Genomic DNA, 25,181 nt, shown 5'->3' with positions numbered 1-25,181 from the left:
AAAACTATTTGTGTTCCTACTCCTGCCTGCCTCCTCCTCACTGCATTTGGGTCCAATCCTCATACCCCCCGTAACACTAGGTGTCTTCAACGTGTTTTGGGCTAACGACCCCTAACCTAAAGAAGAGACAAAGCAGGGACCACCTACTACATTTATATTGGATACAATTGAGTTATGACATAACAAACTGGGCCTGCAACAAGGTGTAGGGTGGCCTAAAGGCTGTACACATTATTTTTAATGGTGCCTACAATACTACAATATGCTTACATTTACGTATTCAGCTTAACTGTATCTATGGATACTTTTCTTGTAAGCCAGTAATAATAATAATAATAATAACAATAATAATAATAATTTTTATTTGTAGAGCACTTTTCAAAAACAAGTTACAAAGTGCTTTTACAAGTGTAAAGAGAATAATATCCAAGAGACAATAATAAAAAAATACAAAAGCATAAAAACATTGAAAGACTGAAATACAGTTCAATATAAAATTTGTAAAAAACTATGAAAATAAAAGGTACAAAATAAAATAAATTAAGATCGGGATAGGCTCTCCTATAAAAGTATGTTTTAAGAAGCGACTTAAAAGTAAGCGTGTCATCAATGTTGTTGAATTATATATTTTTTCTTTTCTTTTCTTTTTATAAATAGGTTGATTTATCTTTGCTAATCATGTAACTGTACTGTTTATTTTCAGACATATTTTAATTTGGTGGAAGATAACTTCCAAAAAGTCTGAAACAATAATTTTGGGGAGTGGCTCTGCATGGGGACCCCAGAGTGGGGGTCGTAGGCCCCCTGTTGAAGATCTCTGATCAGAAACATCTAATCTTTGCTGGAGTCTCTATCCAGTAGGAGACAGAAGGAGAACTGTCTCAGTCTCTGATTTACATTTCACTGGGAGACACAAAAATCACTATATCTGCTGGCTCATTTACCTCTGTTGATTCTGCAACATCACAGGAGCAGAGTGCTTTGTGATGTTGTCGGCTACATTTCTCATTTAGAAATTCCTCTGGTGTGAAAATCCTTGGCAACATGTCTGGTTCCAAAACCCACAAAGCATCTTCACTTTTTTTTATTCTCTAAATGTTCTTTTTAATTCAAATCATGAAGCACAAATGCTGTTGTCATTTTGTGGAGTTTTGTGCACATTTCCTGTGTGCCGTGAGTTTTATTTTTCACCTTCCTTTCTTGTGCGCTCCTTTGCCCTCTCAATCATGATGGCAGTGCACTTTCGGCAGCCTCCCTCCTTCTCAGGTCATCAGTTCCTCAACGTTTCAGATGTCATCCTCTTCCACTCTCTAACCTCTTGAGTTACCTCCTCAGATTTAAGTTTCATTAGAATACGGCACATGAGACTACCATAAGTGTCAGAAATGACTCCAATAGAAGTCTGATAGGTTGTGAGTTCCTTTTATGTTTCCGGTTTTATTTTGTCAACTCTTGCTCTGTGTTTTGTTTCCTGTTTCCTTTTTATTTCTTCTGGCTTTTCTGTACTCATCTTGTATGTTTCACTTTGTTTACTCCCTGTATTATTGTGTAGTGTTTGGTTTCATGTGACTTTGTCTGTGTTTCTTGTTTGAGTCCGCTTTCTCCCTTCCTACTCATTTTTATTTAATGTCCCGTGTCTTGACAAGTCGAGTCAAACTACAAATTTGAATTTTGCAATTGCAAAAAAAGTTAATAAAAGGGCCTGACTATTACATAGCAATGGAATTCTAATGAAAAGGTATAGTAACTGTATAAATAATAGAAACATGATATTAATGGTCTAAAAAATCAGCTGCAACCACTATCCAGGTGTCACCACAATCCGATGAAAGCACAAGACTCAAGTGGAAGTTATTAACATGCATTACTGGGACATGAATGCCCACAAAAGGAGGGAGTGAGAAGAGGAAAGAGGAGCTCAGTGTGTCTTATAAAGTCCCCAACAGTCTTATCCTTATTTTCCACCAGGCGTGTCTGTGCTACGTTCCAGATGCACCACGGCCCCCAAAAGCAATCGGTAAAAAATAACAAAAAGTTCAAACCACACTGACAAATCTAATCTCCGGTTATATGACTGGCCATCTCAGTGTGACGTGGCGTTGCTTTTTCCGAAAGTTGAGTCAGTCTGAACTTTTCAAGGCAGGCCGGATGCCTTTTTTTGAATGTCCCCCCTGCGGCAAACCCCGCCAGAGCTTAAATACACTAGCCCCATTCAAAATGAATGGAGCAACCTGCCTTTTTTACCAGACCGTCAGACGGCCGATGGAGGCAGATTGAACGCAACCTAAGACGGGTTCTCCAGTATTTCCAGTATTTATTTATTTTTTTCAACAGAAAACACTTTGTGGATAAAAAACTAACTGATTGGTTTGGCAAATGTACAAATGTCTAATTTCCCCACCTTGAATAAAGAGCAGTCTAGACCTGTACATTTTTGTTTTTCTTGTTTCCCACACAGTGGGTAAAGGGCTGAACTCTGTATCATTGCAGTTAAGGAAATATATTATAAATGCAGATACATAACTACAAAACCTTGCCTATGGCTTGATTTTAGCACAAGAATATATCACACTTCTGTAGCAGGGAACTTGAGCCAAGCTTTAAAATGAATCACACCTCAACACCATTGACTTTACTTAAAATAGCAGCAGTGAGAATTTGAGGATGAATCTCAACACTCAGAGTGCCACCTCATTATGGTTCTTTCTGTCCAGCAGTGATTCTATTCTCCAAAAACGAACACTATGTGCTTCCACCGGTTAGCGCAGTCCCAACTGTCAGAACACTGCATCAAAATTCCTCATTAAAGCACATTCAAGACATGTCAGACAACAGCAAAAAAAATCACATCAAGGAATGACTTTCATAAAATTGCCCCAGTCCCAGATCACCTTCTGAATTCATTTTTTGAAGCCTTTATTGAATATCAATCTATCATTATGTTTTGAATCCTGCTCTAGTTCTGTCAAAGGGCAGAGAAAGGAACGCAGGGTTGAGGATTCACATGCAGCAACCAAAAAAAACGGAAAAAAACAGAGCTAGGACTGTTTGCGGGTGATTGACAGAAGCTTAAGCCAATGGCAGCTGAGCAGAGAGTGCCCGCCCCCTTGTCTCCCCCCAGCCTTGCAGAGCGCTGGTCCCTCTGTGTGCTGTAGTACGTGGAAGAGAGATCAACTGCGCGAGGAGCCAGCCTCTGTGTGTGTGTGTGTGTGTGTTTATGTGTGCCGCTAGCTACTGCTTGCACTGGATTTAAAGCATCTTCACTACAACCAGTGGCGATGAAAAGCTATCCAAACTGACATTTAGGAAAAAAAGGCAGAAAAAAAAAAAAAAAAAGCAAAGTGTGCAGCTCTCTGAAGCCCTGCTGTGGGAAAATACAGAAAGAGTGTCTTTAAAACAAACGAGCAGATCAGAATCAGCTCTGTTTAGGAAGCATGTATAATTCGGTTTGTTTCATCATCCTGTCATGGGTGTTTGCTGTCCTTGTGTTCCCAGGTAAGAACTCTTCTATTCCCCAGTCTCTGTTCTTTGTAAGTCTATGTTTGCATTCTTCTTTCCTGTCTGTGGCTCCTCTGTTGCGTGGTGCACTATTGTTGAGATATAGCCTTCTAACTGCTTTATTTCTTACGCTTCCTGTTTTCTAATTGTCTGACTCTGAGAGGCTTGCTGGGACATCCAAAGATGAGAAGTTGTATTTTTTTATGCTTTAGGTGTTGGTTCAGTCCTGCTGAGGATTCTCCCACAAGGACTGAGAAAAAGTTCCCTCCACCTCACACACTTGTCAACTTGTCTGTCTTTAGCAAGGTGATATCACGCCCTGATGTCACAGATTTCATGCAGGAAGTTTTAAATCAATCTCGAGTTTGAGTGAATTCAAAATTAGATTACAGCTGCTGCCTTTTCTAAAGCTCAGGGTCATCAAAAAACAAATTACTATTTTTTAGGCATTATTGTACAAATCAATTTTGACTAACTGCCATTTAAAAGAAATATTGATCCGTTTAATCCCAACATTGTTGGCAGATAGTCGATAATAATGAACAGACAGAATTATGTCTGTGATGAAGTAGCAGGTGCAAGCAAACAAGTTGTGTTCATTAGTGTAGCGGGCAGCACTAAAGGCTTTGATGAAAGGACTTAGCCCAGTGTGTCGATGCTTTGCTCTTTAACATTAAGACTCCATATCCTCGTACTGAGGGGAATACAGGACTGACAGGGAAAACTGGACTTGGTCATGAGGCACAAGAACAGCTTTGCGTTGGTGTCACAGCGGAGCCTGATGTCTGGATATTATGTTAAATGAGCCTGAAGTCTGAAAATGCAAATATGCACCTGAAGTGAGAGAAATAACATTTCTCACCTCAAAGGGATTATGCGAAGGAGATTAAGTGAAGTCTGACAGGGGAAATGTGATGCATTGGTGTATACATTTACCTTTCATTCTATCCAGTTTTAATGCAAACAAGTTCTGTGAGGGAGGTTTAGGCCTTTTTTTTTAAACTCAAACCTTAAAGGGTAACATCCTTCTTTTCAACCCAGACCCTGTTTTCCTATGTTATTGTGTGATGGATGGGAACAACAATCTTTTAATATGATCCAGTATTTTTGCAAGATGGCTGCAGTTGGCGGTGGCAAAAAAAGCTGCAATGTAAATTATTACTTCAGGTTGTAAATGTTATTGTACCATATATGTTTAATTTTTTGATCAAACAATGTAATTATTTGTATTATTTGCTAGTATCTGGGCCCCTTCACACAAGCTTTAAATAGCTTACCAGTTTGTTCAATTTTAAATATCTTCATTATGTTCCATGATTATTCTTGTCTTTTAATTTTTTGTGAATAAATTGAAGCTACTGAAAGTTCTGTTTTTGGGGCTGACAGGCTCCAATTATTATTCTCAGTGTCTGACAACATTATGGAAAGGATCCCCAGAGAGATCGATCCTTTTTCTTAGAGTAAGATCGTTTTTGAAAATCACCGATATCGCTGTTGCCACACCCATCAGACTCCATTAAACTCAATATCACGCAAAATTTTAACATCTTTTTAAACAGTATTTTTCCTATTGTGATCTGAATGATACAGGTATGAAAACAGTTGATATTGGAATATTTGAAGTCTGTTGCGTTCTTTCCTTTTTTTTACTTTAATTTTATCATTGTAAAACACACTTCATTCAAAGTCAATCAAAAGCCGTCTTGGTTCATCGTTCCACTGTTCCAACAATCACCACTCTGGTTTGGTTGAAATAAACACACACAGTAATGTATCCCTTTACATATGGAAATAGGCTGGCTTTATACATGCTAAAATTATGAGTCCTCGTTCAACACTGGACCATTTTAAAAGATGTTTGTCCACATTATTCACTTAGACACCAATGCATGGGAAATAAGTTCCAGGTTGAAAATAACTTAACTACATGTATTGTAAACAGGTGAGGACAGGTGTTTAAAGATGGTATTCCCATCACATACTTAAGCTAACGTTGGAGAAACACCCAAGTCGGCCACACGTTTTCAGTTTCATAGTTTTTACTTATGTCACACAAACAATTGTGTTGCACAGGCTTGGATGCATTCCAGATGGTTACATTATGTTCATGGCAGTCATTATATCACACTTAGCAGTCTCGTACCCGACTTTTTGGAGTATGACAGACTGGCTCTGGTGCCTGAGAGTTGTGGCAGCATTGATGAATTTGGCAGGTTGCATTATAGGGGAATAAGGCAAGGATCATTAGCCTTATTTAAGTACTAGTGTATGTAATTAAATGTACTCACCCAGGTGCAGTTGTAAGTCATGCACATGCACAGTGTTGGGGCTGTTAATGGGAAACTTAACTAAGATACTTTTTCATAAAAAAAGTTAGGAATTACATTCCTTATCAAAAAGTAATTAGTAGCACTACTTGTCTTGTTTATGCATTGCAACCAATACTAATTGCATAAGGCTTTGGCTGTGTTGTTTATTTTTGCACAAAAACAAACGTACAGTACAGCACACATGCTTATGTCATTCAGCATTAAGCCCTGATCAAATCCACAACAGATGGCATAATCAAAAGTCATTTGGCATACCACGGTTTAGCTTAATTGAACATAAGACTGGGTGCGTAGGTTGGCTGTAACTCAAAGCTCAAAAGCGTGAAACAGAATATGTAGAAAACAGAAATATTTAAAGATCAAAAATATGACAATCTGGGGCTTCTCAGCTGGGAAGGAAAATATCTTGATGCCCTTGTTGCCCCATGTGTTTCCCAATGTGGATCTCCTGCAGTATATATTTACCTCAAGCTCAGCAACGGACCAATGTATGTGAAATTTAACAACTTTACTGCAAATGCAACTATTTATTGTACAGTGTTTGTAGTTTGTAGTGCACACATGTTTTATAAAACTCTATTATGATCCAAGTTTAGTTTAAATTATCACCACTAAGCTGTGAAGATTTTTTTTAATTTGTTTATTACTACACTATGGTGAAATTCCAATTTACACTCTGCGTACACACATTGTAAGTAATCACACACAGGCCTGAACTACACACACACACATGCTCAGGTCCTATACATGCACTATTGGAGTGGTGTCAGAGTGAGTGGGTTGCCAGCTGAACCAGCAGCCTGAGCGGTTGGGGGGGGGGGTACAGTGCCTTGCTCAACAGCACCTGGCAGTGCCCAGGAGGTGAAGTGGCATCTCTCCAGCCACCAATCCACATTCCGTACTTTTTGGTCCATATGGGGACTTGAAACAGTGACCCTCCGGTTCCCAACCCAACTCCCTACGGACTGAGCTACTGCCACCACAGTAGTCTAAAATCATTTTCTTTATTAGGAAAACATGTCTGATGTTGAATGTCCATGATGTCACTTGACAATAATCACAGGACCAGAAAGAGTCTTGCATGTGTGATCACCCCCCCACTTCAGTGTCCAAAGAGTTGCACAAGGAATAATTTGGCATTTTGGGAAGCGTAGTCCAGCAATTCCTCACAATTAAATGACAACATGCATTGTTTGTCCATGGCCAGGGTTACCCCTGGGTTTGTAGAAGGTTTAGTAACTAAGGATGTCAAATGCTCATTTGCATATCAGTGATGTCATTAAACAAATATTTGCATAAAGTTTAGTGGTTGTGTCTGTTGTAGCGAGGGAGACCATAAAGTCAATACAGGGACATTCTATAACCAATTTGAATTCAAAACTAATAAGGAATAAATAAATGAAATGTGCAGGGAGGGAGGCAACTTCACAGAGTTAGATTCCGAAGAAAAAACCTCAACAATACATTTTAATGGCTTTTGGCTTTCTTACGGAGTGATTAGAGACAAAAATGAAGCTGCAGTCGTGATCATAAAGTTATTCTTAATTAACTAATTATCATGAAGTTGTAATTACCTAAGTGACATGTCATCTAGTAAGTTCCCACTGACAAGACTTCAGGAAGTCACTGCTCCTGTCAGTATGTCTGTCCGCCGCCACATTGGTCACCGCGACAGCGTCCCAAACGGTCAAGATGACTTGAAAACAATATGAAGCTCAGGTTTGATGATGGGTGTGGTACGATCAAGGGCGCTGGAATCACGGGGATAGAAAGTCTACCGTTTGTGTGAAACCTGAATATGTTAGCTGGATTATTAGAATGGAATGCATTTGTTGTCATTATACACAAGTGCAGTACCTGTGCAACGAGATTTAAGGAACCTTTTTACAACGTCAATAAAGTAAAAAAAAATATATATATATAAAATGTGAAACATTTAAAAATTTAAAAAGAAAAAATGTAAGTAAAAAGAAAAAGAGAGGGGGTATGTGGTGCACAGTCCTAAGAGCAACTATATACATATATAAAGTAGTAGAAAGATTTTGGGTTTGTAGACACATTATGCAAAAAACAGTTTTATGTATCAAAAGTCCTGAGTATTAAATATTGCACTGTAATGAAATGAAATTGTTAAGTATAATAATAAATAAAAAATTCCAAGTTCTATACTATCCTGTTGCATGTATACACCTTATTCCGCTTTCTGAGCACCGCCTACAACCTGTACAGGCGTGACATCGGCCAAGTGACGTAACAGGGAAAGCATCTCACTGTTACAGTGTTATAATGTACCCTTGCATGGTTGTCAGGTATTAATAGTTGTTTTTACAGTTATATGTCCTGTATTCATCCATCAAAGGGAATTGTTGAGTGTGCAAGCTTTTTCACTGCTGCCCTGCATCCATATACATTCTGTGCATACCTTCACAACTAGGAGCTGCCCTTCACCGCTGCAGTTCATCTCATCCACTGACTGAACGGCTGCCTCTTACCTGCCTTGCTCAAGAGCACCTTGTCAGTGGTTGAAAGAAGCTGTTTTTTGAGTCATGAAGTTGTTTACAAAGTGTTTGTCTGCTTGCGTGTGTGTGTGTGTGTGTGTGTGTGTGTGTGTGTGTGTGTGTTTGGGCGAGGTACAGAAAAAGAGCTGACTGTGAACATGTGCAAATATGTTCCTATGAGAGCGAGCAAAAGAATGCAGGCCAGGGTGTGTATCTGCTGAACTGCATGCCTTGCTGTTGGTTTGTTTATCTTTTATTTATTGGGATTAATTGGACTGTCACTCTGACTGTTATTGAGCATGCATAAGCGTTCATTTTCAATGTTTGCAAAGAACAGAGGAAAATGAGCTTGTGCATTGGGAGTTCAGGCAGGTTGAGTAAGTCCCACAACGCTCATTTGCATCGGGAAATGAAGCTGTCTAAGAATACATGGGACAGCTGTGAAATCATACCAACTTTAGATTTTTAAATATTGCCATATTCTGGCTTGCTATCTTATCTCAAATTCAACATTCTTAAGTGAGCCTGTCCATATCAAAGCACTAAGACTTTCTCATTTACAGTAGTCTGGGCCAAGTGTAATTATGAGGATGCTTGATGATCCCTGAGCAAAAGCTTGCTTATGTCAGTCCAATGTATAAGAATTGCTAAACATTGTGTAATTGACACGCTTAGATACTAAATACCTCAAAAAGAGTCCCACATTTCAAAAGACACAGGACAGTCTTCATCAGGTCATTTTTCATTAGTGTTTGTTTTTTAACCTCTTAACAAATTCCAAATGTTATTACAGGTGTCTAGCCATGTGCAGTTATTGCTTTGGAGTGCACACAGCAAATTTGACTGCAGTTAATGTCACAAAAAGGCGTGTTTTGACTAGTGTGGACTTCACCGGAAAACAGGAAATAAACAGAGGTATATGCACTGGGTAAATTAATAAAGTGTTATGCCTTTTTGTCACATATACTGCAGTCACATTCGCTGTATTCACTTGGAATGAATCACTGCACATGGGTAGGTACTTGTAATGACATTTCAAGCATGCATACATCACTCCCTTTAAATGGTTTGGTTCCTGAGTATTGGTCTGAAATTTCAACTTTTTGGGAGCACAACCGGTCATTGCGGTCTTCAAATCAGTTGGTTTTAGATGTCCCGAGGTCCAGTTAAAAACGGTGGGGTGATCAGGCTTTTGCAGTTGCTGCACCGAGACTCTGGAAAAAGTTACCCCCTAATATACTATTACAGGTGTCGCTCTTCTTAGGTCCAAACTCAAAACATATCTGTTCAGTCTGGCTTTTTAATACGTAGCAGTGCACACCACTGCAACGTATTAAAAGCCAGACTGAACAGATATGTTTCAATATAAACAATTTAATTTTTTCGTTTCTTTGTAACCTTCTGTAACTGTTTTCTATGTTCAGTCTTTTTATTGAATGATGTGATTTTAATCATTCTGATATTTTGCACATCAAAGTGCACATTGTTCACTTGGGATACCTACTGGTTGCTGGAAAGTGCTGTATAAATACATTTTGATTGATTGACTGACTGATGTTTAGTGGCTAAAAACAAGTTTAAAACTTGCCCTGTTTAAGACTGTTGGGTGCTAACGCTAGCAGGAGGATACCTTAGTGTGGAGAGCACCATTTGTTTTAATTTTTCTCTCTTCTGACAGCACTCCAAATTTGCAAACAACTCAGCTACGTGTTAACATTTAACGAAATTTTCCTTTAAGGGCTTAGAGTGCCTTCTGTAAGTTAGTTTGGGGTGAATTGTTCTTGAGAAAACTAAAAGGAGCAATACAGGAGGCCAAGGCCGCTTTTAAAAATATTTTGAACAGGCACTGTACTAGTTGAAAATAATAGAATATTGTTCCTTAAACACCACCATTACATTTTGAGCACAGGAGCAATGACTATCAAAAGAGAAAAAATCATATTAAAACAACGTTGAATAATAAATGAAATAATGTGAACTCGCAAACTAGTTGTGTTTTTTGATTTCTTCTCATTTTTTATGTTCTCACCATAATTTGAGACCATTGATGCATGTTCAACATATCATACTAAATTAATAATTAAAGAAAGAGATTCATCAGCCCCACATGAAAACAAACTATGGAGGTGATAATAAAAGTCTGTAGTTAATCATTTTTTTTCAGTATACTTTTTTAACCTTTTGTTTTCAAGGTCAAATAATGTGCCTGACCTCCGGTTACACACACACTCACAAGCTTTTAGTGTAATTTACACTGCATGTCTATCTAAACCCCCAGAAGTCATTGGCAACAACTCAGAGAGACAAACTGCTGCCTTTCTGAGCGTAATTGAACTGAAGATTTCCACATTCAATATTCCTGCCAAGAGGAAACATGATGGTGTGGAATGAATAAAATGGATGAAACCGAAACAACAGTTGCTGTATTAACCACAATGATGATATAGTGTTCAATAATATCGGTACCATGTTCTTTACATTCAAATCCAGCCGAATAAAGCTCATTTTTTACATTTGCAATGCGCCTACGCTCCTCAACATGATTTATTACATTAGTGAGGGCAGTACTTTGTCTCTGTTAGTGACTGTAGGTGAAGAGTTCTAGAGTTTGGTAACATAATTGCTTTGTGAGGCGAATCTATATTAACACAGTTATACACTGTTGTGTTTATTTTCTTCACTGGGAAGTAGAACAAAAGAAAAAGACTTAAAGAGCTCGTATTATGCTCATTTTCAGGTTCAGAATTGTATATAGAGGTTATATTAAAATAGGTTTAAAAGATTTCCTTTTCACCATATGTTTTTACTGCAGGTCTACTTTTCACCCTGTGTGTTGAGCTCTCTGTTTTAGGTACAGAGTGAGACATCTCACTTCTGTTCCATCTTTGTTGGGAGAGGACCACTGCAAAAACGGGTGTCTAAATACAAGATACAAAGACTAAATCTGAGGGAAAAGGTATATAAAACAAGTGAAAATATCTGTCCATGCAGCAAGATAACTTCACTGGACAATCTTGCTTGATTTAAGATTATAGTGTAAATTGAACACTTAAAATATGAAATGTACTCTTAAAGATACATTATCTAAAACTTCTAAATCAAAGTTTTTATTTTTTTACTTTGGTAAGAACCAAATAATTTGCAGTGCAGTAGCAAGGTAAGGACTACTAGCCAGTCAGAAGCAGAGGATGAGTGCGTGCCACGCTAGCAGCTATTCAATCGTTATAACGTGTGTTACAAAGTGACGTGAAGTTTGTCATAAAGTAATGTAAAGTGTGTGAACAGTGTTTTCTGTTGGAGATATACTTGCCTTTTCAGGGGGACTTTGAGGTTTTTCCCTTTGTAAACCTATAACGTGCACAAAGAAGATATATAACACAATAACGGAAGAGGGAAAAAGCCAAAAAGCATAATTGGAGCACTTTAAGGGCCGTCCAGAACGATAACTTACCATAACTATAACTATAGTGTCACATAGCCAGACCTTCCTCCACAGCCCTGCGGAGGAGGGTCTGCCTAGTCCTCACCGCATTCTGGGATGGGAGAAAAACACGCTCTGGTTTATTGGCATTTTTTTAAACCAATCAAAAGCGCCGGACGGAACCACTGTGCCTCTGCAACATAGACTCAGGAAGGAAGTTGTCTTGGTGGAACATCTGTATGTTGAAAAGTTGTTTTAGTCATGCATGAAATACTCAGATTGGACAGATAGTCTATTGGTTCATTTTTAGTTTTCCATTTTTATGAACTAAAGGGACCCTGACACCTGACAGCGGTGCACAGAGCTCCAGCGACCCATGTTTCTGTGACATGAGAAAACCTTTTAAAGTTCCAATGATAAAAAATACTAAACTATACAGTGCTATTACAAGTCACGCCACTGAGGTAGAATGATTTTTAAATGTATAGTCATTTTTGAAGTAATTGTTGTAATTGCCCTTTACACCTGCGTTATCCTTCCAAAAATCTGCTGCTCAGGGCCAATTCTTCTCCACACTAATTCCTTCTCAATACATGATGGCTCCCTTTAGGCTGCACATTTATCAAACCGATTGTGGCATAAGATAAAGTTGTGGCCAAAACTCCCGCAACTTTTCTGATCTGTGTGTGACTCATAAGGTATGGCCTCCTCAGCTCCAACTGATTGAGCCATTTATCATAATGACACGCCTACAGCCGGCTAGACAACATCACTGCTCGGTTCTGCCCATTGATCTCAAGGACTCAAAATGATGGATTGCAATTATCAGTGAGTCAAATTGGTTGTGAAAATGAAGCTTCAGTTTATAAGCTGTTGATGATCAGTGTACGCATCCGCTTCTACTTAATATTTATTCCATCAAATGTCACTTAGCCTAAATTGGGATTGTAAATCATGCTAACCACAGTGCCCTTCATCACACAGAAGAACCCAGGGAGCCCTTTTAGAAAACAGTTGTGTGCTACCTTTAAGTGCAGCACACTTAAAGTTATTTTTGTTTGTCTCACTGAAATGTATGGTGTGACAAGTTTTATGGCCTCATATTACTCACAGTTGACACAACTTATGTCTGTTAAGGAGACTGAAAGTGTGACAATGTATCACCTTGACTCCTTTCCTGGGGATCACATCACTCATGTAGCTCTATAGCACATATTTAGTCAGTATAAGTGAAGAAACGCTCTTTAAACTCCAGAAATATATCAAATATTCAAACAGTTTTAGCTGTTAACAACGATGAAAGACAAAGCTGCCTGCACTATTTTATGTCAGTTCGTTCTTGAGATGAAATGGAGTGTACCTGCACCTGTCATGTTTGAAAATATGTAATACAATATTTCCATTTAAAGAAAGTATGCACCAATGTATTTTACTATATAAAGTCACATGCGATGTGGCTTTAACATAAATCCAAATGTATCCCTAGATTATGCTCCCAGCCATCAGAAAATGACTCCCTACAATTCCATTTAATAGAGATATTTTTAAAATGTTATTTAAAAACCAGTTACCAACTCAGATAAGACATAATGAAGTTGGGATTTGTGAAATAGGGGTATTGTCTCTGAAACTTTACAATGGAACAATCATTGACAGTGAGTGACTACACACACAGCCACTGTATTGTAACAATAGTGAACACAGGCTAACATTCATTGGAGGATCCATACAATTGTGAAAACACTCTGGCATTAGTGAACAATCCCCAGTGAGCATTCACTGAATGTTGGTGGCTAAATCGGATCATTGCGGTCTTTGAATGGAAGAAATAGATGAACCGGCAAAGGATGGCACAAGCAAGAACAAGCATTCAAGTGTAAGGAGGCTGCTGGGCTCTAATGCCAGATTCTAAATTGGTTTAAAATGTTTTTGCACTACAGTTTTACAGTGTTCCTGCTGCATACAAATGTGCTCAGTTTCAATTACACACAACCTTCATTGACTCACTCATTCATTATTTACTGAAACAAAATGGTTCATAGCACAAGGAAATCAGTGTGCCAATGGCTCGTTTTTACGGCAACAACCTCCATGGATTTGCTAAACGGTATAGTCATTTGTTGATTTGACTTTAAAGATGGTATTTTTTATAATTTTTAAAATAACATTAATACTGTTTTCCAGTGTGGTGGGGGCAGGGTCGTTGGACTAGGGGAAAAAAAGAGACTCGGCACCCAAAATGATCCTAGAATGAATAACTGTGGATCAGGGAAGGGGTCCATAGAAAATGCCTTTATACGGCCCTGCATAAAGGCATTTTCTATTGGCCCCTTCCCTTTGTACCTGAATTGTGTGCTACGCTCTTGGGTGGAGAAGTGGTGACATTAGTGTCATGGTAATGTGGATAAGACATGCATGCTTTTCAAGGTTTCCATTATGTTTTTTAGTTTCATGTAATAAAGCGGACTCAGTGGGAATCAATCAAAGTCAGTGATGTTGAAGAAAGGCCATCAGAACTAGCGATAAGTCTCTTTCTGATATTGATTCGGTGATGTGCTCCATGCTTGTAAAAGACGTTCATTACTTTTATGAACTACTTGCAAATGTTTTGCCATTGGCTAGTTCCAATAGTTTGTTCTGATGTAGTACGTGTGTTCAGTGATCCGGTCTGTTGGGCAGCAGTATAAAGAGCCACAGGGACATCAGGAAGCCAGTGTATTAAAGTTGACTTACAGCTGATGAAGTCTCTGTATCTGGCAATCTTTTCACGTGAAGATTGTGTCAAATAAACAAATATAGTGACCAAACCCCTAAATTAATTAGCACAATCTCTGAAAAACCAACCCAAGCTCATTAGCCTCGTTTAGCTCATTCTTTTCCCATTTACAGCACGCACCATACTGCTTTGGCTCTTGTCAGGGCTGCAGACTGACACAGGTAGCAACTAGCTGGCAAGTATTAGACAGCGTAGCAGCTAAAGAGACAAAGATGCATTGCATGTTGTCAGAGGTGGGTAGTAACGAGTTACATTTACTTGAGTATGTTTAAAAAACATTATACTTCTAGGAGTAGTTTTAAATACTTTTACTTGAGTAGATTTGTGAAGAAGAAAGAGTCAAATTACTCTGAAGTAATAGTAATTTGACTTGAGTACAATATTTGGCTACTGTACCCACCTCTGCATGTGGTTACGGAGACTAAACCAGAGCAAGGAGAGTAAATATAAGATATTACATGTGTCAGGTGGGATTGGTGTTGTGGGAGTGGTGCTTGTTGTGAAAGTGAAATTACTGTTTCAAACTACTTCTGATAAAGTATTAACCTTTGTGAAACTTCTGTTGTGAAACTTCTTTTGTAAGTCGTCTGCGCCTGTAGCCTTTGAACATATTTGTTTTGGAGACGAAGTGCAACAAGGGCCGAAACCACATAGTAGTGGCAGATTTATGCAGTCAGCTGGGCTAATGGCTGTTTAGCGTGGACCAGTTAAGGTAAGAGCTACATAGCTGAGCAATAATGAGGCTATCCTAAGCAGCAACCTGTGGTGCTCAAAAAATGAAGCCTGAAGTGCTGAAAAAGGCTCTTTACAGCTTTACAACTTTACAGCAAAATTAAATATGTTTACAGCCTATTATGAAAACAATTTTGGCCTCTATAGCTAGGTCCCCCTTCATCACAACTGTGCTCAAACTCACCATTTTAATTATTTTCAGGCTTAAAGCAGAGCTGCCCACTTTTCCCAAAACCTTGGAGTGAGATTTGGGGGGGCCAACCCATATTTTGCCGCGGACAAAGCAAGCAAATTCTTTTGCTCTTTTAGCATCAATATGCTTCAGGGTTTAAATAGAGATTTTTTATTTATTGGGGGATGGGGGGCTCTCCTTAGGGGGGTATGCCCCCCCCTCCAGGATTTTTTTGGGGAAAATAAACCATTAAATGGCACTTTCTGGAGAGTTTTGTGCAAAGAAATGGAGAAATCAAGTCTTACATGACATGTGCATAACTGCAGGGTTAATAACCTTTGCATTGTTGTAGTATCAACAGGTTTTTGGGCATTTAGTATTTACATTTATTGTTAGTCAGTTATCACTTGATTACACATTGTATTTCCTTCTTATGATACAAGAACTGACCCAGACAATGTGCCCAACATAAGGAGCCACTTGAAGAGACAGTAGCATATATCAGTAGCAACAGCTGAAAAGATTTGGGTCTGTGGTGAACAGGTCCAGGGATCCCTGGTGTAGGGAACAGGGACCCAAAGTTAAATTAATGTTGAGGGATCAACTTAGACCACTGAAATTTCAAAGAATGACAACTACTGATTTTCCTAAATTCAATTCCTTTAGGCAAGGCAAGGCAAGGCAGCTTTATTTGTATAGCACATTTCAGCAACAGGGCAATTCAAAGCACTTTACATAAAATCAGTTAAACAGATAAAACACAAGCACAAACAGTTAAAAATCATAAGCATCAAAAACCGATAAAACACATGAATAGACAGTTAAAAACAAAATAGGAGTTTTTAAATTTTAGACTACCTTTCACACTAAATAGTCAATGTTAGTGCTATCCTTCGTGATCCCCTCAGTGTCACTACCTTTCACGACTCTATTTTTAGAGACGTTACTTTTTGTCTCTGACTCTTCTTCACACTAATTAAGCCAATATAGTGCTGCCATTCATGTCTATCTCGACACTACACATTCACACTTTTTCTTTAAAGTGCTACCCCTTGAGTCTGACTTTCTTTATTTTATTTGTATTAATTATCTGACTTTCTCTGTATTAATTATCTGACTTTCTCTGACTTTCTCTGTATTAATTATCTGACTTTCTCTGACTTTCTTTGTATTAATTATCTGACTTTCTCTGTAAGCAGCAACTTTTAACCTTTAACCTTTGTGCCAAGGTTCAGTAATGTTTGGCCTTCATCCTCTGGGCCCCACTTACTGTATTTACTTTTTTGGGAAATAAAGAATATTTGTTCATTTTATGAAACATTGAATTAATTGTTTACAGTTACATTTAGAGATAAACCGAGGTTAGAGAAGCACAATAGTGGCCCAACTATCGTATATGCTTACAACTTTGTTCACATTCTAAATATAACTCCTCCCAACTGCGTTGTCCGATATTTTGAGAGTTGAAATATAGTCTGCTGTGCATGTCATTGCTCCGCTGATATGGTAGTATCACACTCAGACCGTCTTACAGACAGAGAGGCCCATTCAGTTTAGAGGTGGCTGTACGCTGCTCTTCATCGGAGGTCTACACGGATGCAACGCGTCACTGTCCACAGCAGAGCGAGTCCACTAAAATGAACTGAAGTGGCTACGCTTACCAGCCGCGCTGCTCACCTCTATTTTTACAGAGAGAGTGGACACAAAGCAACGGATGGGTCTGTAATACTCTCAGCACATACCTGAAGCCGCGGAAGTGCACATGGGATGGATCATGAAAAAAGATTTCTCAGTTAGCAACAATTCAAAATTCCACATACAGGGAGCGCTCTTGAACCCCCTCAATGTCTCTGAAAGCACAACTAGTCGATCATAAGTGTTTCAACAGATAGAGCTATAGATAAACTCATCTTTCATAAATTAGACCGACCGGGTTGACACTTCAGCGTGAGAAATCGGGGGTGTGGCGTGTGAGCGTGTGAAACCAGTCCAATGCGTGTGTCTCACGGCCAATGCGTGAGAGTTGGCAGCCCTGCTTAAAGTTATGCATAACCAAGGTAGTGCTAATTTGATTGACTGCCGTGACAGGGGGCTAACATGGTCTGCGGGGTTCATACAGCCCATCTCAGCTCCATCCACGCTCTACCTCATTGGTCATATTTCATATTTGGATAAGTCAGCACTGCCAAGATGGCAAGAGCCAGAGCAACCAGGAGCTTTAGCAATGTCACACGGACTACAGCCATATAATTTATACAGTCTATGTGCTTAAGCTCTGAGCTTTATAACCTGAACACGTTTTATAAGTTATTGCTTGTAGCCATTGGGCGCTCTGTTTGACAAACTATGACAAACTAGCTGCTCATTTCTGCTGCTTCAACAGCTGCTGCTGCCTATGCATGTCCCGCCCCACCTCTACCTTACAATTCGCCTGCAAGCTCTTTTTCTTTGCGGTTCCCCATGGAGAAGATGCCTTGATCGCTCCCTGCTTGGGTTTAGAGATACAAAAACATAGTCTTTACACCAAATTGACATACATTTCTATTTCTTCTCATTAATGTATCTAGTTGTACACATAAATTTATAGACTAAAGGTTGGTTACGAATTATTCATAATCTAGTGTTTGTCATGCTGGAGACAACTTGTTCTTTTAGATACTTCCCCCTTGTTCAGTGTTCTGAAGAAATGCTCTGCATTAATAGATCCAATGTAGAATTTAACACTGGAGCGAACAAGGTTTATTCAGGATCATTTAATATAATATATTATTCAAAGTAATAATTAATATGAAAGTTATATGTGACTTGAGGGCTGCTAATTGTCATTGTCATTTTCTTTATTCTAACCTCAGGGAGTTGTAATAGTTTCCATGGTGTGTGCATTTGTGTCCTCAACTCTGGTTGCAACCAATTTCATTACAATACAATTTGCTGTGTTAAGGAAAATAAGAAAGGGCAGAAACATGGTCCACGCCAGTACGCCAAGCTAATATTATTGTATTTGCGATACAATGTACCATCAATAATGCCAAAAGTGTCATAATTTATTTGACTTTGATCATTTTGTGATGGTTTCAATAAGCTGATGGTTTTAGTCTGTGCTGCCTACATCTGTGTTCACTCACGTCCTCCCTTGTGACCTCTTTATAGCCAATCATGCTTGGTATGATGAACGACATGGATGTTGTTCTCTCGCCTGCTCTTCTGGTCAAAGCAGCTCAGAGAAATCGCAAAAGAAAGCCAAACCTAGCTAAACTATTGCATCCATGTGTTTAGTAGAGATTGAGAGTGCAGTAATTGTTGAAATAGTCTCACTTTGCCAGCCCATCCTCACACTGCCGAGCGGAGGAGGGTCTGGCTAGTCCATTTGCAATTCTTTAAACCAATCACAATTGTCATGGGCCCGCTAAGATCCGCACAGAGCCACTGTAAAATAGTTGTGCGAGAGAAAACTCAGATTGGACAGATAGTCTAGTTAGCTGTCTGGATTTACCCTGCGGAGATCTGAGGAGCCATAGTCCTCAGAAATCGACCGGAGGTTAGAACGCCAACACAAAGAAAGAGGAAGTAAATGGACAAGCATGTATCGCTTTTTTTGAGGCAACCAAAGAGTAAACGTAAAACTTAGGGTTTGGTGACAAAACCCCCTAAACCAGTGGTATCTACCGGACTTAATGACAACTCAAATTGTACTGCTTAATTTTGGTGCCCCTCAATCACCTGTGCTCTGCGACCAGGTTTCTGGAACTCTGAAACCGATGTGATCTTCATGTGTTTTTATTTTTTGCACTTACCTCTTTTATCATGTAGCACTTCGGGATTTGCGTAAATGTAAAGTGCATTACAAAATAAAAGTATTATCATTTTTTATGGTCACTTATGATCATATCTTTATCAAACATACAAACCATTTTCTACGTATTTTACTACCGTGGTCATGAAAACGGTCGGCCCACCGATAGGTTTAGCTATGGGAAGACAATGATAAGTGTTCTGCCCCTGGAGTTATTAAGAATAAATAGAATTAATTAATTAGATGTGTTATATTATATGTAGTAAAGTACACGCAGGAATAGTTTTCATTGAACTTTATTTTGGAAAACATGACACGCTACGTGTTTGAAAACCGTAGAAGAAGAACTATGCCGGAGAAAATATGGTACTCGAGTTGGACACTGTATTGATTTTTTTCACGAAAGCATTGGTTCTAAGTTTAGTATTTATTTCTGTTATAACTACTTACATTATTCCTGTGGCTGTACGTTAGTAGACCTTTAATTTATTCATCATTGAATTCATGTTTGTCGCGTTTCTCTGCTAGCGATGCTATCTGATGTTTATGCTAGGGCTATGTGTGTGAACGTAAGTTATGCTATTAGCTTTACTCTGGTGTTATGCTAGTGCTATGTGTGTGAATGGGTAGTTAGCAAATTGTTTATGTGTTGTATATTTAGATATAGCTTGTTAGGCTATAGCTATTTGCTGTACAAGAGACTAAGCTTCTGTCTTCTCTTTCTGTTTAGTTTGCACTCGTTAATGTCACCCGCCTGAAGACAATAAAAGGAGCAAGGCGCTCATCGTTCTGGCTCGTGAATTCGAGTTTGGCTTGCTGTTAAACTGTGTCAACATACTGGAAGTGCACAACACATAGAGAGAACAGTATAATAAGCCTTATTTCAACAATTGGTGGCGGGTTCCTTTAAGGCCATGAATGATTTTTATTTATTTGGTTTATACAGAATAATTCATAAACTATTCTGTAGAAACCATATAAATAAAATGTGTTTATGAGGCTGTATATTGGTAATAATGTTTAATTTGGAAAAGAGTAAAAGTTTCTACAGTTTAAACCATTAGACTGTCTGCAAAATATGTCGTAATCATGTGTTACTGTCTACCAATCAATCACAAAAGCAGGGTCTATCAAGTTTGTCCATTTAGCAAATCATTAATACATATGAATTTTAGACTTGCTTTACGCTACATCTCTCAGTTGTAAAACAATGGTCAGTCTTCTGCCATAGACATGGCCTTACACTAACCAGCCAGGTCCAAAGCCTAGTAATGTATCTAGGCCAATGAGTGTTGGACTTACCATTGCCATTTTTCCTGAACTGAGGGTCATAAACCGTCTTCCCTGTGGTCTAAAGACCTCACCCTTTGTGGACTAGGAGTCCAAGAGCCAGAGAGGCAGACAAAGGAAGGGGAGAGCTACGACAACTTGATCCAGGTAACTTTGTCTCAGGATATCCTACGTAATAAATGGATTCACATTTCAACATCTGAGATTTTGACTACTAATTGAATGAACCCTGAGAATGGAGCAGGATTTAGCTCCAACACTATTAACCTCAATGTCCCTGGTCCCTGTCCAAAGATTGACCATATAGGGGTTGGGTTGATCCACTTCAGCTGCACATGCGTTTTTACTAAAGCCTCATAGAAGCCTCATGTGCAGAGCCGCACTGCTGTGGTACTATTTGGTAGTAGCCTCCCCTTGGCTGTGTCTATGTATTCTCACGTAAGCGTTCTCATGATTTTGTATAAATTTATACAATTCATATGATATTTATATCTATATATACTATAAGTATGCTCCACATCCGTTTCCTGGGTAAAAGTCTTGTACTTTCCCGTTATCTTTTTCCGCAAAAGCCCTGTGTTGTAGGACCAATCCATCGATTTAGGACCTACCAATCCACCCCGACCTCCTCACTACATAGACAACATCAGTCTAATACAGCGGCGGTTATTGTGATGCACACATCAATAAATACATGGGTTACATAAAAATGCAATGATTTATGTGTGGTAGCTACAGCATATGCATGGGAACAGCATGGCTGTGTCCTTAGCAGCTTAGGCTGAATCCAATTTCTTCTACTTACCCCTACCCCTTACCCCTACCCTTTGGCCCTTGAAACCAAGGGGTAAGGGGTAGGGGTGAAAACATACCCCTATGAAATGGGACACCACTTGGTTACATCACCATAGAGTATTGATCACAAACTGCCAAGATGCCGTCTGTCTTTGTCAAATTCGTGGGTTTGGACAACAGTATCATATGCATTTATGTATCTACATATTTTATAGTTACCCTATGTTCACTTTGGTGGTGCAGAGGCAGATGTTGTTATTGTTTAGTACTCAAATCGGTTTGCAATACATATGTGTACAAACACATGGTGTGTTGTATATCTGTTTCAGTTATCACTGTTTTGAATGTCATTGATGTTCAGAAAAAAATTTTGTTAACACAAATCTGTCTTTATTGCCGATAAATTAAACATAACAGGCAAAAACATTACATAAAATATATTATATTACAGAACCATTTTCAACTGTTAGACCCATAACTCGGCCTAAACTAAGTCACATACATGAAAAGGCTTAAAATGTATAAAATAAAAAAATACACACAAGACTACAAACAAACAAATTAACTTCAGCTGTTCTGATATTCCAGACCAGTCTGATGGCTGTCGGCCAGTAACCCCCCCCTCATATTTAATAACTGTCCCGTATCAAATCCAACAACAATATACAAGTACATGAACAGGAATTGATTACAAATGATTACAATAATACAGTACCAATGCAATAATGAATAGGTACAACATGAACACATAATTTAGGAAACTTCTGCTAGTTTTCAGCCCCAAAGTGGATCAGCTGCCGGGTGTCCTACTGCATCCTTGTGTGATACCGGGCAGTGTATATAAAGCACGTAGCAATGTATCATAGACTGTTAATATTAACAAATATATATAAAGTCAATGCAATGTATACAGTCCATTCAAGGCAGAGAAATGCGACACTGTTATGCAAATCAACAAAGGCAATTAACATTAGCAATTAGCGTTAGCAATTAGCATAGCAAGCTAGGGATATAAAAAAAGTTTCAGTTAAGAACATGGTTGCAAGTATATATGTACAGGACTGTATATTGCATAAAACAAGACTGTCGTAACTTTTAAATCAATTATTTAAGCCAAAATACTTATGTTCATGGGTCTCTCTGGTCGATGCGGCAGCCATTGTTGCCTGTTGCACAATGTATATCACCACCCCTCGATTTCAAGTAGGCTCGCGTTCTCCCTTAATTTTTTCGTTCACTGTCTATGGTTCCTAGGGCCATACACCCCTTAGTCCTTGATAACAAAAAGTATTGTGACAGCACTTGTTCTCACATGAGCACGCAAGACGCAGGGGTAGGGGTAAGGGTAAGACAGAGAAATGAGATTCAGCCTTAGTCTGAGGGCTACAGTTATTGAGGGTAGAGAGAAAACACTCATTCAGGTATTGCAGCTCTAAGTACTGAGTTCAGTTTCCCTCCTGTGTTCCTGTCTGTACTTTCATATTTGTTCCATCCAGGAATATGTTCCACATATAGCAATAAATCTTATACAGCAACATAATGTTTGAAAAACACAATTATATAGTAGTTATTATGGAGTGGCTGGCTTCTTTTAAAAATTCTGGATTAAAAGGTTAGGAAAAAAAAAACTTTTTTATTCAACCAACAGTCTTGCCTGTACATTTGCACTTTTCTGTAAAATAAATTGAATAATATGCAGCCGACACACTGTGATGATACAGTAAAGCAACACAGCAGAGGTGATGCTTGAATATTCTCCATGCGCCCAGCAGTTTGAGAATCCGAAAGGTCAAGAACATTACTCTTTTTTGAGCTGAACAGAAATTTGAAAGAAATATATTTGCATGAGGGTGTTAAAAATTAAAGAGAAATATTACGAGAAATGAGTACAGCAAAAGAAGTACCGAGGAGCAGATGTCCGCTGAAATCAGTAGCGTTTTTTGAGATGGGCGTCATGATACATGGAGAGTGGCACGAGCACTTTAAAAAATAAATAAAATCCTCTAATTATCTCTCAATTCACTGTGTAGGGACTCGGCGAAGCGGCACCCCTTGCAGCTCCAGGCGCCCCTGGTTGCTGCAGCATTAGGTATACCAACACATGCTCACACCCATCTCATAAAATACGCATGCTTGTTCAGGTGTCTTTGTCGTTGTTATGGACGCTAAAGGAGACCATTAGCGTCATACAACACATGCCTGGTTGTCTCCTTTAATAATAATACATACTTTATTAATCTTGCAAGGGGAAATTTTAATGGTTTAATTCTGTTGTTATTACACATTACACACACATTCCCAGTACGTATAAATGCACTAAATGGAGAGATGCCAGAGTGGGGGTGCTGTCCATAGAAAGGCACTCAAGAGCACCTTGGCGGTGCCCAGGAGATGAAATGGCACCCCTCCAGCTACCAGTCCCCCGCCATACTCTGTTCAATCTGAGGACTTGAACCAGCTACCTTCTGGCTCCCAACCCAACTCCCTACGGACTGAGCTACCGTCACCTGATATGTCATATAACACACGCTTGGTTGTCTCCTTCAGCGTCATATAACAAGAGCATGGTCGGGACTATTGGCGTCCCTTTGACGCTGTTTGGTGGGCTCGGGGTGGGCTTACGGTTCTGTGACACGCAGGAATAACATGACGGTTAAGAACACACGCGGTACACGAACCCCGATCTCCTGGATGAAAGTACTGTGTTGCGGAATTTCCCCTTACATACTACTCGCTAAACCCCGTCTAGATGCTGCTCGCCTCAGTACGTTCTACACACATCCACTGTCCAAACTGTTACATAATGTTGGTGTTACACAAACCTTTATTCTATCAGATGAAAAACCGGGGGCACTGCCTTGGCCTGGTATGGTTCAAATAACTTAAGTTTTATAAAATGAGCTGTACCTATGTCAATACTGTGACTATCACCTCTAGAGTTATGATATTTGCAAAGATAGGGAGACTTTGCTTCATTTCATACATACTGTAGCCTGTATACTTCAAGTGAAACATACCCCCATGAGCCAGCAAACACCACCTTTTACAGAACTACTGTACCAATGCCCAGCATGTTGATATACAGGTGCACACAGGCAGGAAGAAGAGAAAGAGAGATGTAAACAGGATGAAAAAGGTCAGTGCCATAGGCAGGAAGCAGTGAGCAGCCAGACAATAATTGTCAATAAACTAACTCTCTTTTACACTGAGACAGTTAACAGGAGGACCAGAAGGAGAGGTGGAAGGTAAGACAGGATGGGAAGGTTACACCTATTTCCTGGGTGTAAAGCCTTTTGTTGTCCCTGGGACATGAACTCCGCTCTGCGGTTTGAAGGCTTTTTTTAACCAACCCATTCACCCTGAATTTATTCCTACATGGCCCACAGCGTTCCTATCGTAGTCTGTTAATATTAAAGGACAGAGCATCCGGTTTGGCAAAGTGCTGCAAATGCGGAAGTGCCTTAAACCTGCATTCTATCTGAGTTCCAGCAGGGGGAGACTCCTTAAAGATGAACTGAACTGAAAGAATCAATGTTGATAACTTGTAGGTTATGACAATTAAAAATAAATTACACAAAAATTTTAATTAAACAAATCAATGTAGCTTTTTTTAAGCAACACAAAAAATTAGTTTGTTAGTATTGGAACTCTGACAATTTTGATGACGTGATCATGTTAGGACCTGCAAAGATATATAGGCTATGGCTGCAGCATGTTATGTATACACGCAATATGTATACACAATGAGTCATTTTAATGGTGTGGGTTCTGCATTTGTGAGGGACAGGCCTGTAGGGTTTGGCTAACCCAACATGGAGATCGATCAGTTTCAGGCTCCACCTTCCGTACAGGATCCTTTGTGTGGGCGCAGCCTAC

At 39.1% G+C, this 25,181-nt stretch overlaps 1 protein-coding gene across 1 annotated transcript in view; it reads left to right on the top strand.

Moving 5' to 3' along the window:
* The first annotated feature begins 3,155 nt into the window (after positions 1 to 3,155).
* The window catches only part of opcml (opioid binding protein/cell adhesion molecule-like), a 358,727-nt gene continuing 336,701 nt past the window's right edge, over positions 3,156 to 25,181 (top strand). Inside the window, exon 1 of the mRNA XM_034889747.1 lies at positions 3,156 to 3,495. Within this exon, the coding sequence (XP_034745638.1) occupies positions 3,435 to 3,495 (61 nt within the window). The 5' untranslated portion in view covers positions 3,156 to 3,434. The remainder of the gene's footprint in view (positions 3,496 to 25,181) is intronic.

This window comes from Etheostoma cragini, chromosome 13 (assembly GCF_013103735.1).
Source record: "Etheostoma cragini isolate CJK2018 chromosome 13, CSU_Ecrag_1.0, whole genome shotgun sequence".
Classification (NCBI taxonomy): domain Eukaryota; kingdom Metazoa; phylum Chordata; class Actinopteri; order Perciformes; family Percidae; genus Etheostoma; species Etheostoma cragini.
This window is presented reverse-complemented; position numbering and strand designations above follow the sequence as displayed.